Below are 16,765 nucleotides of genomic sequence, written 5' to 3'. Positions count from 1 at the left end.
AATAATCCGCAATAATATGTGACTCTTTCATTACCGCGTACGGGTCCCTCTGTCAGGCCTTCAGAAATATTGGCCGGCGATTTGTGTGTGCATTCGACCGCGATAGACCTTTCCGCACAGTTATCGCCGACGGCTCTATCTTGTATTTGACTTAGTTAATAGAACCAATCGTTGTGTGCAACGCCATGCCCCGATTCAATGTGCCGTCGATTTGTCTTTCATCGTAATTGACTTGTTTGTTAATCGATACGTTCGATATTTGGACAGTACTGCTTTACTGGATAATCCACGTTTACGATCGTAATTACTTGCAAACAGCGACATCAACGCGTCGCAACGAAACTTTAAATAGAATTAGAAGCTACAAGTGTTGATAGTCGTACTTCGATGTCAACATTCTTCGAGGGCCACGTTCTGCGAATCACAAAATGGCTCCGGATTGGGCTAGTCATACTTGTTGCATTTCAACTGCTAATTGCCGGTTAATTGCCGCGCAAAGTGCTCTAGAAAATCGTACAAAGTTAGGTAATTTATTTGTAAATGTATAAGAAACGAAAAAGACAAGATTGATTAGAGTAATTTCTTTTGGAATCTTCTTACAAAAGATTGTAAGATTAACAAAGATTGATTTACAAAATTAGATAATTTCTTTGTAGATGTAAGAAACGAAAAGGATAAAATTAATTACAGTAATTTCTTTTGGAATCTTTTTATAGCACGTAGACCGTAAAAAGCTTGATTTACATGCCAATGTAAATCAATGTAATATATACATAAGGTATATTTATATGTAATATATACTTAACAATATTTACATACCAATGTAATTACACCTCGCAGACTGTAACAAAGATCGATTTGCATACCAATGTATTTATTAATATAAATACTATGATACAAAATATTTTGGAGCTTATATTCTATAAATTCTTTGTATTCTATAAATAATAATTATTATAAAAATACAAAACAGAGGAACAATGTATTCGCAGAATTCGATAAATCAGACTCGAATAAGATGAAAATTAGAAAAGTTATGTAAGCCTAACGTCTAGGTTATTTAGACCCGAAACACGACTGAAAAATTAACAGATCTTAGTAACAATTGATTAGCTACCTCGATTAATATTTACTTGTCACAAATAAATTCGTTCCTAAGAGAGACCTCATTGTTTAAATATTGACAATCGAAGGCTAGAACTTGATTTCAATTTAAACGACGCGAATCGCATCCACATTTCGTAGATCTTCGTCCGACACGTCATTATACGGCAATCGGTTAATAAAATAAAAAATCGAAACTCGCATAATTCGCGTAAAATTATGCGACGATCGTGCAATGCCGATCGCCGAGTGGCGATTGAAAAATAAACGAGAGAAAATGTGCCGACAACCGGCAAGATCGGGAAGCCGAGGGAGACCGATCGCGTGGGCGTGATTTTTCCCGCGACACACCGGGATAACAATTAGTTTAACTCGTAGCTTGGCTGGCGCGAAAGGAAATTTTCCGGCCTTTTACCCGCGAGCCACCCCATAGCGGTACCAGCAGCGGTTAATGAGGGAGCGAGCGAGCGTTGTTTTCCTTTTTGTTCATCTTCGCGTTCTTCCCCCGCGAGGCCGAAAATTGGTCGGCGTCGAAGGCGCGAATAAAGAGGTGGGCGGAGGGGAAAAAAGCGCGAGGAATATCGATATGCGGGCGAGCTAAAACAGAATCGGAATGAGACAGGAGGCCGGCGCTTTGAGGGGCCGCCGATCAAAGCACGGCCCGAGAGGCATGGAAAACTCTTTCCCCTCTCTCACTCTCTTTCTCTCTCTCATTCTCTCTCTCTCATTTTTTACCTCTCGCCACAGCTCGCCCGTCTCCATCCCGTTCCTCCCGGGTTATTTCCGGGACTTGCTAAATCGCTGTGCAGAAAACTGCTCGCCCCGTAAAAGGAGCCGGCCAGAGGAGAACTAGGCGAAAATGGTTCCTCGGCGAGACGTCGATGTTGCAGTATTTCTGTCTTCGCGAGCGTGTTCGACTCGCATAAGCGATCTCTCTTCTGACTCGCAACTTTCCGAAGTAGCCGTGGGTCCTTGAAATCGACCAGCAACCGTGGGCCGGTTTCTCTCTATTAACCCTTTGCACTCGAGCGGTGACTCAGAGGAACCACTAAAATTTGTTATGTCACGTTGTAAGATGATTTTTATATTAACAAAGTTTAGATTTAAAGAAATTGTTAAGAGTGCAATTATTGCGCGAGTCCCAAGAGTCATATGCATAAAATGCATTTTATCATATAAAATAAAAATGCTATAAGTGAGAAAACTGATTTTATATTTACAGTTAAAATAGCTTCGAGTGCAAAGGGTTAAATGAATTCGAGAGGAGCCAATTACTGTGCGCCCTGTCGCCGCGCTGTTAAAAAGAAATTATGACAATTTCGTTGATATTTCTTACCAGGCAACGCCACTCTAGCGACCTGAAAAATACTGTAATTTTGACAATTTTTTTTTATGACAATATAGCAAATGCAATGGAAAATCTGGTTGGTCTTCATTGTACATGTTTTCAAGAGTGGTTACGATTTTGTGTTCAACTTCTTTTCAGAGAACGACGGAATTGAGGATTATGTGAAAAATTGTTTATAACAAAGAAAGCTTACATTTCAATCCGAGATAATGCGATTTTACAGCTACGACGAAAATTTCAAGCGAATTGCTCAAGATCTGTCGGAATTATTTTTTCGAACAGTTTGCAAAATGTAGTTTTGAGGTATAAGCATTTATAATTTTAGGTAATTACTGTAATGTCTCTCTAATTGACGCTCGGATTGCCCACAAAAATGGACAATTTGGGAAGAGGAGATACGATTGCTCGAGCCTTGTGGCTCGTTTTTTATACTTATCGATTGTCAACAACAAGCTTCAAGGCACGAATAATCGTATCTCCTCTCCCCAAATTGTCCATTTTTTCTGCACAATCTGAGCGTCAATTAGGGAGACATTACTGTAGTTCTAAAAGCCCCTAAAGCACAATTTAAGACAACTTGTGAACTCGAAGGTTTGCGAACTTCTTTTTCTCGATATAAACGTCCTCGTGGAATTAACGTTCCCAAATTATCCTTAAATAATAAAGGAAGGAGGAAAAAGTAAATTTGATTTCCTAAAAAAAGAAAATGTAATTTCAAAATAAATCGCTTAAAAGTTCGCACTACAGAGAACTGTTTTAATAAAATTTCATATCTACATTTCCTTTCCAGAAGAATGTGACAGAGACGATTTGAGATTTGAGATTATGTCAGTCTAAATATGACATAATCTCTATCTATCCTGTCTGGATCGCGTTGGATTTAAATTTGGCCTATCCCGCGATAAGCGTCACACAGTAACTAGCGCATCAGGCGTAAGACAGGTTCGGTTACTGCACACAGAAACAACGGACGACGATTGTCCGTTTCAATCCTCGTTGATATTTTGACTGTCTTGATCAGCGTACTCAGTTTTAGCAGCCGTTCATGGAAACTCTGATGCGACAGTATGAAGTGTCGTTCATCATCAACGTCGCATCCTGCCGTGTTATGTTCCTGTCCCAATACCGTCGCTGAGAGATATTTGTCAATTTGAGGACCACTTTTAACCAGTGGTCAACTTCTTCTGGTAAACTTAACTTTTGGTTAATGAAAGTATCCGATCACGTGGCAGTTTCCTGGACAGGAATGCGCCGTCTCTGCGGGAGCTTCGTGAGAAGTGTATTCGCGGAAGCAATATTTTGGAATCTGCACAGCAAACGGCGGGAACAAATTACATGTTTCGTCACGATTATTAACACGTTCCGTGCCGAGCTTTTTTTACTCGAATCTTCACACTTTGATATTTTACTAAAACTATTACGTGCAATTATTAATTCTCGTACACATAACAACGTAACAAAAACTTATCAACGCCCATTCTTGCGGTGGAAATTGATTCTTCGGTTCTAAATTTCTTGTAAACAATTTGTTCAGTTCACTAAGTAAACATACAAGCGTGTACCAGCGATGGTACACGTGGCACGGAACGTGTTAAAGAAGAAAAACATTTCGTAGAAAAAGGTTTCACGAATTTTGAACGCCATTTCTTGTTCGCAGAATTTTCCAAAATAGCGGCACGCCTACGCCCGCGAGTCAAAACTGCACTTCGTATCGGGGCCGATTCATCTGATTTGATTAGGCTCGCTAATCCGGTCGATTCGAAGATTACCAATCTTGCGTAATTGACGTTCCGCGACGGGCGACGGGAGGCTCGCCTGCGACCCGCGAACCTAATTATTCGAGTGGCTGGAATTGACGTAACAAGTTCAGGGACAGCGGCGGGCTAATTAAAAATTGTTAACGTTCCCAGGGATCCGGGTCGGCGTTCCCGTAAGTCGCGACCTAACTGTCCCTTTGTTCGAAGCGAGCCGTGACAGGACGCGTTGTTGATTATCGGTTGCATACTGTCCCGGCTATCGGATAATTATTTACGTCTCTGGAGATAGCGGAGTTCACGGCGCCGCGCCGCTTTGATACGGCGGAATTAATTATTAATTACATTGATCGTGTGTGACGCGCGGCTCGTTAGTACACGGCCCCGTAGCTTGTATCACTCTCGAGCCGCGATCGCGTTATAGAGATTAATTTACGGTCACGATGAGTGGCGAGACTCTTGCGGACCTTTCTCCTGGAAACCATCGCCGGCTGTCGATACATCATCCCCGGGATATCAGAATCATTCGACAAACATTGTTCACGGTGGTCTCGTTGTCTCGTTGTAACGAACGCGCCTGGTCGCTAATGTGACCAATTGACCTTTTGACACCGTCGCGATGATCATTGAATCGTGATCATGGATAAGTTTTGAGTAAGTTTGAGGCAGAGTTATTTCTTTCGAGTTATTCGAGGGAACAATTGTTCGGATAAAGAGATATTCGAGTAAAGAATTCGAGTTCGAATGAAGAATTGTTCGAGTAAATAGATAGAATAATTTATGACGAATAGTGAATTATTCGAATGAAATATTTGGCTAAAAGGGATTCGTTCGGAAGATTATTTTAGATAAATAATTATGCCTCAAACTTATTTGTTTAAGATAATCTTTCCAATGAATTCGTTTTAGACGAATATTTTATTCGAATAATTCTTTATAAGTTATAAATTATTCTATCTGTTTACTCGAATAATTCTTTATTCGTCGTAAATTATTTTATCTATTTACTCGAATAATTCTTTATTCGTTGTAAATTATTTTATCTATTTACTCGAATAATTCTTTATTCGTTATAAATTATTTTATCTATTTACTCGAATAAAATTCTTTATTCGAACGATTTTTTACTCGAATATCTATTCGAATGATTTTTTACTCGAATATCTCTTCATTCGAACGATTTGTTATTCGAATACTTCGAAAAAGTAATACGGAAGAAATAAATCAATAAATCACGTTGAAATACCTTATATTCTATCATTCATAATCAAATCAATGATTTACGGAGCACTGAAAGCAGTTGTTTTGTATTAGCTCGTAAAAGTAACAATAAGACATTTATTCCGATTTTTAACAACCGTTATTGTATTATTTCCCACGAGTAATAATACATATTAAATAAATAACTCATAAACGTATCTTTACAATCAGAACAATCGTCAATTAAAAAATTAGTGAATGGCAATATTAACGAGATCCATACACCAACTGTTAAACATCGTCATCGACGACAGATCCAGAACTAAACATTGTTCACCCTGTTAACAAAAATTTCCAACTGACCACGAACCCTGAAAAATTACTTAACACAGTCCCAAAATAAAAAACCGTTTCTAAAAATCACCCCGATCGACGGAGTCGAAAACACAAGCCTTCATCCCCCGAGTCAAAATCATCCCCCGAGTCAAAATCGTCCACCGACCCCGTAAAAATTCATTAAAAAATATCGAACGAAGAAAACACCCTCTAAAAACCGCCCGAAAAATTGAATAATCGCAACGCGCACACCGTGGCCTCAGGAAACATCCCTTACGAAGTACCAAGGGCACGGCGGAGACTGTTGCCACCGAATGACTACAGACTGGCTGGTCCTAAGACCGCCGACTACACCGTGATCAAGGATACCGGGGGTGAGAGGGGGAGGGGGCGGTGGGGGGCACAGAAGTGTGGAGCGGCCGTTATACTAATTTGGCGGGGCGCTCGTTAACGACCCCTTTGAGGTCATAACTTTTGCCGCAAGTCGTATTTGTGTGCGTGGATGCGTTCGCGCGAGCGCGCGCCCTCGCGCGCGTGTGTGTGGGTGTGTGTGTGTGCTTGGTGGCTGCGCTTTACGGTGTGCCTCCTCTCTTTGTCTCGCGGTGCCCCCGCCAACGTCGGCGGGGCCGCCTTGACCGTTGCTCAGTCAGTTTCGGCCGCTCCACGGAAAGCGTCGCGACGCTTTCAGACGCGCGTTACCTGGCTGGCACGGGGTGCGCATGTTCGTCGGATCAGCGCGCGGCCTCTCGTGTGGCGGTCAGCCAGCCTCTGGTGGGGGTGAGAAACGTGCTCGTCACCCTCGAGGATCGCCTCGAGAGACTCAGTAAGCGCCGCGAGTTCGACGTGGCCGGAAGCGTTCCGCGGCATCGCCACCGCGTCCCGAGAAGTGTTTCCTACGCCGCCGAATCTCGAAACAGTGTGCGGGACTCTTGTCTATCTATCATTCTCTTTTTCTCTTCCTCCGTTTCCATCGCGCCTCCATCGAGAGCCAGGATACGAAGCATTCCGCGCGTCGGCCGAAAGGAAGCTCGCCGCGTCTCGCGCAGGGTGCGCTAAGCCGATAAGACTCTAGGCGCGATCAGGCTCTCGCCATCGGTAATGCGTAAACCGCTGGAGCCGGCGTGTCCCATCGGGTCCGGTGTCTCGGATCGGCAGCTTTGATCATTAAAATTCGACCAGCTCGAGACGGCCCGGAGAAAGTAATTACTTTAAGAGGAGCTCTCGGGGCTTCGGTCCAAGTCCCCCAGAGCGGTTCTCCTCAGGGGATCAACTCTCATCCCTCGGTCCTCGGGGAGGCGAGCTCTATCGCTCTCTCTCTCTATATATATATATTCCTCCGTTCCTCTCCGTCTCTCTTCTCTCCCCCCTCGCTCTCGTCCTCCACCCACGGAGCAAAGGATCACCGCTATCTGCTGGCTAGCTGACGTCATCAAGAACAAACAAGCAGATCGAAGATCCGCAGGAAAGGCGATATCATATCCCCAGGAGCTGGGGGACAAAGAGTAGCCCGGGCTCTCTTTTTCGAAAGAGACAGAGAGAGAGTCACGGAGAGCAGACGCAGACTGGTGACGCCGGAGGAGGGCGATTCAGGGTCGAAGGGCGAGTTTAAGGGCAAGAATCGGATTCCCGAACGGCGGCTACCTTTGATCGCGCCCGGCCAACCGAACTCGCTCTAATTAGCTGTCATTCATCGTGTTCCGTCCCCGATCCTCTCTCACTCTCTCTCTCTCTCTGTCTCTCTTTCTCGATCCTTTCTCGATCGGGAACCTTCTCGTCGGGGAGGCTTCCTCGGCGTTCGATCGCGATGACGATCCTCGGGCCGAGTCCTCGAGGCGTCCTGGCCGCCTGATGTCCCCGGAGGTCCTCAGGAGAGCAGAGCCCTTCTCGACAAGCAGCCCCGTGAAACGATGATCGACGCCCGCTAGTGAGGATCCACCAGGTTTTACGCGTGTTCCGCTTTTTTTCTGTGCTACGCCCGAGACCCGGCCGAAGAGATGTGCCTGCGACACTTGCTGCTCTGCCTGCTGGGCGTCATCGTCGTCGTCAACGGTGAGTTCTTGCGTGACCGTTTCTTTTTTCTCTCAAAAATGAAAACACGTCAAGTTCGCCGCGTCGTCGTCTCGAGACGTCGGGTTCCTCCGGGGAAGAGAGAGGGAGGGAGACGGCTCGCCTCTCGGATTCTCCGGCTATCGCGGCCGTTTTTGGGCCGGGCCAGGTGGCGGCGGGACACACCTGGTCCACCCTGGAGAGAGACTACCAACGGTTTTGTTCGCCGTGATTTATCGGGCAACTTTCGCGGATATTTTGCCGGCGATAATTCAGCCGCCGCGGCCGAATTGTTCGAACCCGGCACCGCACAATACTCGCGGCCGGCTCGCGAACGCTCGCCGTCGAAAGTAGGCGGGTTTCCCGGTTCGCGAAACGCGCTGTTAACGACGCGCCCCCGGTAATTATCGCAACGGCGACCGGCGTTCTTTCGTGATTTCTTGCGGAAATTCCGGACGCCGCGGCTCGGGATTCCGGGATACGATCCCGTCGCGGTCGTATTTTTTAGGACGCCCGACCTCGCTGTCCGTTTTTTCCGCGGAGCTCTTTGATTCGGCGGCGGAATTTTGATCAACGGCGGATCGACGAGATTTCAATCTCGCGCTTTTGTTAGGCCGGCCGAATAAATGAAGTTTCAATGGAAGCGTCGCTGTCGATTCGCGAAGTATAATGTCTGCTGCTCTTTGTATGCCTTGACTGTGTGCGACAGACGTGAAGAAACTTTGCGGGTTTTTAGACGCGGGAATAATTGTTCCGGATTTTTGTTGTTGGAAGGATTTCGAACAAAATCGTCGCGTATGCGACTGTTCTTTGACGCTAGGTTTACGTGGAAACGACGGAAGAATGAGAATTTTTTAACGCTCTGTAAAATGTACCTAAACGGATGAATTTCACACGAGAACAATTCATTTGTTTATTCCTATTGTATATTCTTTCAAGTTTGATGCCTTAGTTAACACTGGATTTACGGAACCCGTCAAAATGGCGGGTCGCTAATTTTTTCATTTACGATTATTCGGATTGCGGAGATACATTTTCGAGTTATTTATTTAATGTACTTGTTACTTGCCGGAAATGTTACAATAGTAATCGTTCAGGAGCAGAATAAATGTCTTATTGTTCCTTTTATAAACTATTATAAAACAGCTGCTTCTCGGGCTCCGTAAATCTGGCGATGATTTCTTTGGAACGATTCGGTAGACTCAAAACTGTATACTTTGTTAGCCAAAAAACTCGTCGCACGTTTGCACGAATTTGTCGCAATTTTGTCGGAACATTTTACAAGAGATCAAATCGTACAATGAGTTCCGAGGCTTCGAAATCGCTCGAAAGAAATCCAAGAACAATTTTCCACTAAAATTGTGCAATGAAATTGCGTCGGGCCCAGGATTCGCGATAATTAAATTCATCGAGGTATTTACCATCGTACGTCCGCCATGCTGCGTGTATCCCGGCAAACAAAGTACGGTGTTTCGAGGCTAGTAAATCGCTCGGAAGAAATTAAAGAACCGTCGTCGTGCTCGCGACGATTCCACATGGCGGTAATATCGAGCGAGTAAAATATCGGAGCGCGGCGGGTACACCTGAAAAATGATCACAGTGCTCCCGGTCCCTTTGTGCGCCGCTAATTAGTAACAAAATGAAGAACAGGGAGTTGTTCATGGAAGGACGGCCGCGGGCCATTGATTACGATAGAATGAATTTCCGCGAAATATTTTTTGTCGGATTCCCGGGACAGTATAACCAAGTAGTTAATTATTTAACCTGTACAAACGAGCTGCAAACGCGGAGCCTGCGAGGGCTTTGTTTCCTGGAAAAGATATTCCGAACGCGTTCCGATGGATTTTATTATGCGGATGTTTATTGTCTTGTTTATACGGAGACGTTCTACGTGCGCGCGCGCGCGCGCGTGCGTGTGCGTGTATGTGTGCGTGTATGTGTGCAAGGGAATCGTTGTTCGATGCGCCGAGCGTTTTACATTCGTAAATTGCTTTTCGCGTTTCCATTACCGGTCTTTCTTTTTTACGTAGAGAGTCACGTGTCCCGCCGGTTCTGCTATTTTCCGCGTCTATTTCTGCCACCGCAAATAAAAGTAGCCGTCGTTTTATGGACTTTGCAATTACGCGGGAATTTGTGCTTTCTTTTCGTCTTTTTCTTCTTTTTCTGTCTTTTGTTTTCTTACGCGAGAATTAAAGCGCGACGTTGTAAGTGGTGTAAGACGCGGCTTTTCGATGGCCCGTCGATCTTCTCGCAGCTCCGGTCTGTAAACGCGCGATGAATCGCCGATTTCGTCGAAATTAGGCGACTCGAGAGAAATATTTATTTCGCGCAGTTGCGAGAGGGAACGTGAACTCGTAACTGCCGTAAAGTGCCAGAAAAGTTTGAGCTTAACTAGCTTCTGAACGAAACTTTTCCGCGGACCTCCTTTTTCGTGCTTAAGGAACTAAAAGGTTTCTTGATCATTCCTTTCTCTGCGATCGCGCCCGGGCAAGCATGGACGATCGAGGGTCGATTCGATGACGATAATCTCGATTATAGAGAGTACGGAAATTGTGCTCGATATCTTCAATTCGAAAGATTTTATTTAAACGCGTCGTAAACGAAATGATTTTAACGCACGATAATTAAAGTACGTGAAAACACCAAATGTAATAATACCATTAAAAAATAGGGTCGATCATTAATTATCTGAATTGATGATGGCTTTTATTGCGATTATTGCACTTTAACGATCATGTTTAACAAGAGACATTATACTTAATAAATTACTCTACACTCTAAGCGATGCAAAAATAAATGTGTCGAGTATGCACTGGCGGAAAAAATTATATTAAATTAATTGTAAAATGCATTTTCTGTCGAGCAAACTAACTTGTTTCTAAGCAACATTTACACGAATTTTTCAGGGTTCACATTGACTCGAAGAGAAGTCATTTCAGAAAGCTTTTCGTAAAGAGAAACATATCTAAAAATATTGTACTTTCTATTTATAAATAAGTTCCTCTAATAAAATTCGCGCGTCTGCTTTTTCATCACCCATTCACTATACCAATCCAATATCGTTTCACTTAAGAAAAACAGTTACTGAAAACGCGCGATCCAATAAATTTGATTATAAATCCGGCGAGAAATGGATTATTTTTTTTGTTAATACATAAATAAAGAAATTTCGTTTCGTGTGAAATATGAAATTTTCGGATGATTTTTTCCCTCAAAATATATTGTATCACCGTGATCTCATAAATTCGCTGATGCTCGCCGCAACATTTCGCATTAAATCTAGCCGAAATTCGAAGGCTCGTCGAGCGTTCGCATCGACGCGAAAGCGCGACGGCACTTTCCAATTTTGTATTTTTTTTTTTTGTTGGCCGAACTCCAGAGTTCCACGATCGCGAATAGCGACGTGTGTTACAATCTACCGCGTAAAAAAGTGCCGCGTAAATCGAGGGAACGGGGGCGTATTTCTGAAAAATGTGCTCGCAAGTGAATGGAGGCTTAAGAGCGCGCGGCTCTCCCGATACAGGCTCTTGGGTGTGCACACGGCATAATGGTCGTCAGGACCAGCGGCTGTCGAAGCAGTTACGGCCGGTCTCGGAGAGATTTTTCGGTGTGCGGTCGGTTTACAGCAAATAGTAACAAGGAAAATAAAACAAGAATGGCCGCGGGCTAACGCGAGTCGTTTTTACACGCGTCGGCAGATTTTACGGCGTGCCGACCCTCTCGTAATCTACGCGGCCTGGTAGAAGAGACAGGAAAAAGCGGCAAAAAGAGAGACAGGGTCAGGAAAAGTGCGAGAACGAGAAAGAGAGAGTGTGCGAGAGAGAGGGGGGAAGAGAGGAATGCCGAGGGAGAGAGAAAGCAGAAGAGCAGGTTCTCGCAATGGACGAAGAAAAGGGGGATTGTAAAAAAAGCCAACGCGCATTGTGGGGTGTTAACGCTCGCATTAACGGAGCTTTCGTCGGGGAAATAAAAAACCATATGCATGGATGGACGACGGTGGATTTCGACCCTAAAAATCTGCAAGGTGAAAAGCACGGGAGCCCGTGAAAGTGAATCAAAACGCGTCGTTTCTCTTCTCTCTATTTCCCTTTTCTCTCTCTCTCTCTCTCTCTCTGTCTGTCTGTCTTTCTTCTTTTCCCCCTTCTTCCCCCCTCTTTCGTTAGATCGATAGAGTCACCGTCAATTCGCTACCGACTGCCAATGAACGAAGGCAGTTATCCTTTCCGAAAGTCGAGATCCGGTGCTCCGCACGTTCCGAAACTTCGCCAGCTTTTTACGAAACTTCGCTTCCGTCCGTGTCACAAATCGGCGGTCGGTCTCTCCACTGTAATTTTTTTCCTACGCGTGGGAGCTCGCCGGCGAGACTTTGGACTTGTGCATTCACGACGGAAACGGGCGGACGAAATACAAAACCCCGGCAGAGAGGGATTAGTATAATCCGAACACGTCTTATCAAAAATGGAAACAAACGTTCGCTTGGATTCCGGCGCTTATAATGAATGCAGCAAAAGTTTCGCTTCTCGCGACGGTTTTACGTCGAATATTTTTACGGCTGATAATATATTCGAACGTATCGCGCGAGTGTCTCGGGGTTCTGTCAGATTTGTTCGGGTTGGATTTTTTAGATTCGGCATTTACGAAATTTGTAAGCGCGAGTGGTCCACGATAATGAAGCTGTTTAAAAAGCGGGAATAAGCGAGAGAATAATGTCGGAAAATAAATGGTATCAACCCGGAACGTATAATTATCTTTCAGTGAAATGATCGGTGACTTTGTTCGCATTTTCGAGAGGCACCAAGCACGTTTTTCGAATCGCGTTCGTCGGCAACCAATGGGATCTCTCGTAGCCCGTATCGATTTCACGCGAGAGACGCGATTCGTTCGACAAGTTTTCCGCGGGAATCGATCGGATCCTAGGGAAATTGAGCGACGGAACGAACCCCCGGAAAATTGCACTGTTTACCTTCAATTACGTACGAGTGTACCTTGCAATAAACAAGATTACGGGCCTAATGAAATATGCGTCCGAGCTTCGTCGCTCGATTTCATTCCGGTGGCGGCCGCTCCTTGCCGAGATTCGAACGGCCAAACACGACTTTTCCGCTGGATCGTAATTGTCCACGGCAGTTTATCGCTAAGCAGGAATTTCCGTGTGTTTGCTGTCGCGATATTGAGCACCCTTCGCTGTTAATGAATTCGCATTATTGCTAGAATTCGCGAGTTCGCTGCGTGGAAGTAAACCGTCGTCGTGCACCGACGATTGGAAGAGTCACTTTTTAATCGATCGAATGGTCCGCGTTCGAAATCTTTGTATCAATAATTCACTGTATAAAGCGAGCGAACTGTACAATAGCAAAGACGATGGAGAAAGTTACGAAAATTGCTATTAATAAACATCCGCTGCGACTGTGTTAGAATTAAGAACAATCAAGCACTTGTTGAGAATTTAAGCAATATTTTCGAGTCTGAAAATATTCTCGTACGTCTCAATAATATTCGATACAGATATCAGAGCGACGTAGTTACAATTAAATTGCAGACTTAGTTCGTCTATCAGTGATTACAACGTCGGTCCGACCACAGGCTGGCTGAATCTACTCGCGGAATTGATTTCCTTACGCTTTGTAAATGTACTTTTAAATCGATATATTCCTGAGATCTCTGTTTATTAAAATGCATACGGTTTACACTACACAAATAAATCGCTGTGACAAATCCTGTCACGCGAAGGTTTCGATGCATCTGCCTGACCAAGTGCAGACCAATTCTACTCGTTCGCTCGGCTTGCGAATAACGCCGCGTTGCAAAAGCGTTTAGCGATTGCGTTGAAGAAATAAAATCCAGAAAATATGTTAAAATTGAAAGAAGAATGGAAATTATGATCATTGGGAAAAGGAAACGGGTGACCTAAGCGTAGCTCGGAGATTAAAATAGAATGACTTTCGATGCTTCTGTCTGACCAAGTGCAGACCAATTCTACTCGTTCGCTCGGCTTGCGAATAACGCCGCGTTGCAAAAGCGTTTAGCAATTGCGTTGAAGAAATAAAATCCAGAAAATATGTTAAAATTGAAAGAAGAATGGACATTATGATCATTGGGAAAAGGAAAGGAGTAATCTAAACGTAGCTCGGAGATTAAAATAGAATGACTTTCGATGCTTCTGTCTGACCAAGTGCAGACCAATTCTACTCGTTCGCTAAACTTGCGAATAACGCCGCGTTGCAAAAGCGTTTAGCGATTGCGTTGAAGAAATAAAAGGGGTAATCTAAGCGTAGCTCGGAGATGAAAATAGAATGACTAAGCGTGAAAGAAAACAATGATACCGCGTCGCTATGAAATGCTTGATTGCCGAACGTTTCTGGAAACGAAGAATAGTACTCGTAAAAATTGAACATTCGAGAGAGAGAGAGAGAGAGAGAGAGAGAGAGAGAGAGAGAGAGAGATTTTCACGGAAATAGAGTGATAACTTTCGCGCTTGGCGATAAACAGAAACGTAATCGTCTGTCAGCGCGTTGCTGCCATTACTTGTCACCGGAGAAATATGATTAACTAGTGAACGCGTATAAAACGAGCAAGGGGAGGAGAGGGGGGAGGGGTCAGAACGGTGGAAAAATGGACGGTTAACGGCGACCGAAATCAATCTAGATAAAACGAGATGTTGCCAGAGTAATCTCAGATTTATTTTTATTAATCCCGAACGATCGACCTAGTTGCCAGCCGAGCCGCGGCTACTTTTCAGTGAAATTTACCGAAATATTGCGATCGTTACGGCGTTTTCGAATATTTCGTGGCGGGCAAATATTTATAGTGGTTCTAAAACTGTATCCCGTATCCGCTTCAACCGTCGGAAGTATATTTTTCCGTATTTTCTGGTATCAGGCTCCCGCGTACGTGTTCCCCCCTCCCCGCATCGGCCGGTGTTTTCTTTAATATTTCAAAAGAGTCCCGTCATTTACGGAACTGCTTTTTCAAATAAACTTCCGCGGAATAGCGGAATACCGGCTATTGGGCGCGCGCGCGCGCGCGAATCCCACCGAATATCACTTTTACCGGTTACGAAAAAACAGGTATTTCCATTTTTCTGCGCGCGGTTTAAACTCCGTTTGAATACTTGGAAATCTCGCAGCGAGAAGCAGGATTTGACAACGTGACAGCCGGTTTAATAATGGTTCGAGCGTCTTAGGGACGCTAATAATTAATAGTTTCGAACCCCTCCTCCTCCCCGACGAATTAGTTCTGGAAATAATCGAAATCTAGAGCACGTTGTACGAAAATGCTCGTTTTATGCGAGAAATAGTTAATTTTAGGACTATCAGACCTGTCAAAATGATTGGTTTAATTCCGATTTCCGAATCATTTACGACCCCTGACGCGTTACAGAAATATATTTTTACCAGAAATTTTTCGCGACGAACTTCCTTATTCGAGCACACGCTGGAATAGAATTCGTGCGGAATTTAAATATATCCGAAAAATATACGTTACAGTCGAATTTATAGTAATAGATCGATCAGGAATTATACGAAAATTCAACTCCGCTTTTGAACATTTTTTAAAAAATCCATTTATATATTTCATCGAAAACTCAGTGTTCTCAAGCTTTCACGACTGTGCTAAATAGTCTCTAAAATTAGGAAATCTCAATTAGGAAACAATATAAATTGAATCAATAATATTATTACGTCCATGTCAGATCCATAAAAATAGTGCTGATCGATCGAAGATCTCTTATTCTTCGCTCTAACAAATACTCCCTAAAACCGAATGCGATCATGTAACAACGCAAATTGAATCAATAATATAATTACGTTCATTTTTATCGTGAATACACCGAATCCCAAGTCTTTGTCATTACGGCATCGTTACCGTCCAAAAGTAATTAGCCCCGGTGCTGGCGAAAGTATCGTCGGATTATTTCGCGAATTTTCGAGCGCTTTTCATTCCCGTCGAAACAAACCTTCGAGGAACGAACGGCAACGCCGCGGCGTTCGAAACGAGCGCGTAAGGGCCGGCGCAAGCGATACGAAAAACTGAAAAAGGGACGGGATGGAACGCGTGGCGAAGCCGTGCAATTTTCCGTGACAAGCGTATCATCGTCCCGGGAAGCATCGCGTTAAGTACATTAATGTTCGGCTTCGTAATATTTGCGTTGGGAGGGGGGGAAAAAAGAGAGAAATAAAAACGCCCGGAGAAGCAGAAAAGAAAATAGAGCGAAGCCCCGCGAACGTTGCACATAAAGCGGGTACTTTAAGGAGCATTATCTGTAATCTCTTACCACTTTTCATGCAACATAAACCGACGCTAACTTGCCCGTTAATGCGATTGCCGACTTACACCGTGCCCATTCATACCTGTCCGGCGTTAATGAATTATCTAAAATCTGATTTTAATATCAACGAACATTAACTGCAAACGATCTCCCCTTAAACGGCCGCGTTTTTGCACGACAACAGGAATAGAAAATAACAGTTGGGTCGAGACAGGAACAAAAATCACCAACGGGAACATTGATCTTTGTTCGCATGAAGGATGACAGTTCTCTCGTTAAATTGTGATGCAAATTGAAAGAACGCGGTCCTTAGGAAAAATTAATTCTCATGTGTCCCGGTTACGAATTAATGGCCGCGATCGCAGCGTACAATTATTTCTGGTTAATTAGAAGGGAATAGAAATGAAATCGTAATTGTATTACGTTCATTCTTATCGTAAATCAAGTAAGCGAGTCCGAAAAATCACGACGATATTTCTTCCATTAGATATTACTGAATAGAATATCCATTAGATATTATTGACAGCTTCGCCTTTATCGCAGTAAATTGTGAAACTGGATAGATTCATCAGAATTGCAGAAGTTACAGAAACGTAAACGAACTCCCCATTCTCACGGTTAAACCGCAGATCTTTACACGTTCGCGGCGGCTTTTAAAAGACCAGGACGGCGTATAAATTAACGAGGACTAATAGCGTCTTTATTTTC

General features: G+C 44.0%; 1 protein-coding gene across 2 annotated transcripts in view; it reads left to right on the top strand.

Moving 5' to 3' along the window:
- Window positions 1-6,402: 6,402 nt before the first annotated feature.
- Window positions 6,403-16,765, top strand: part of CARPA (Carbonic anhydrase-related protein A) — a 388,895-nt gene continuing 378,532 nt past the window's right edge. For both annotated transcript variants that reach the window (XM_033479116.2, XM_033479115.2), the window contains exon 1: window positions 6,403-7,791. In XM_033479116.2, coding sequence (XP_033335007.1) covers window positions 7,737-7,791 — 55 coding nt within the window. In that variant the 5' untranslated portion in view covers window positions 6,403-7,736. The remainder of the gene's footprint in view (window positions 7,792-16,765) is intronic.

This window comes from Megalopta genalis, chromosome 2 (genome assembly GCF_051020955.1).
Source record: "Megalopta genalis isolate 19385.01 chromosome 2, iyMegGena1_principal, whole genome shotgun sequence".
Classification (NCBI taxonomy): Eukaryota; Metazoa; Arthropoda; class Insecta; order Hymenoptera; family Halictidae; genus Megalopta; species Megalopta genalis.
Note: the sequence above shows the minus strand (reverse complement) of the source record. Positions and strands in the feature narration are given on the sequence as shown.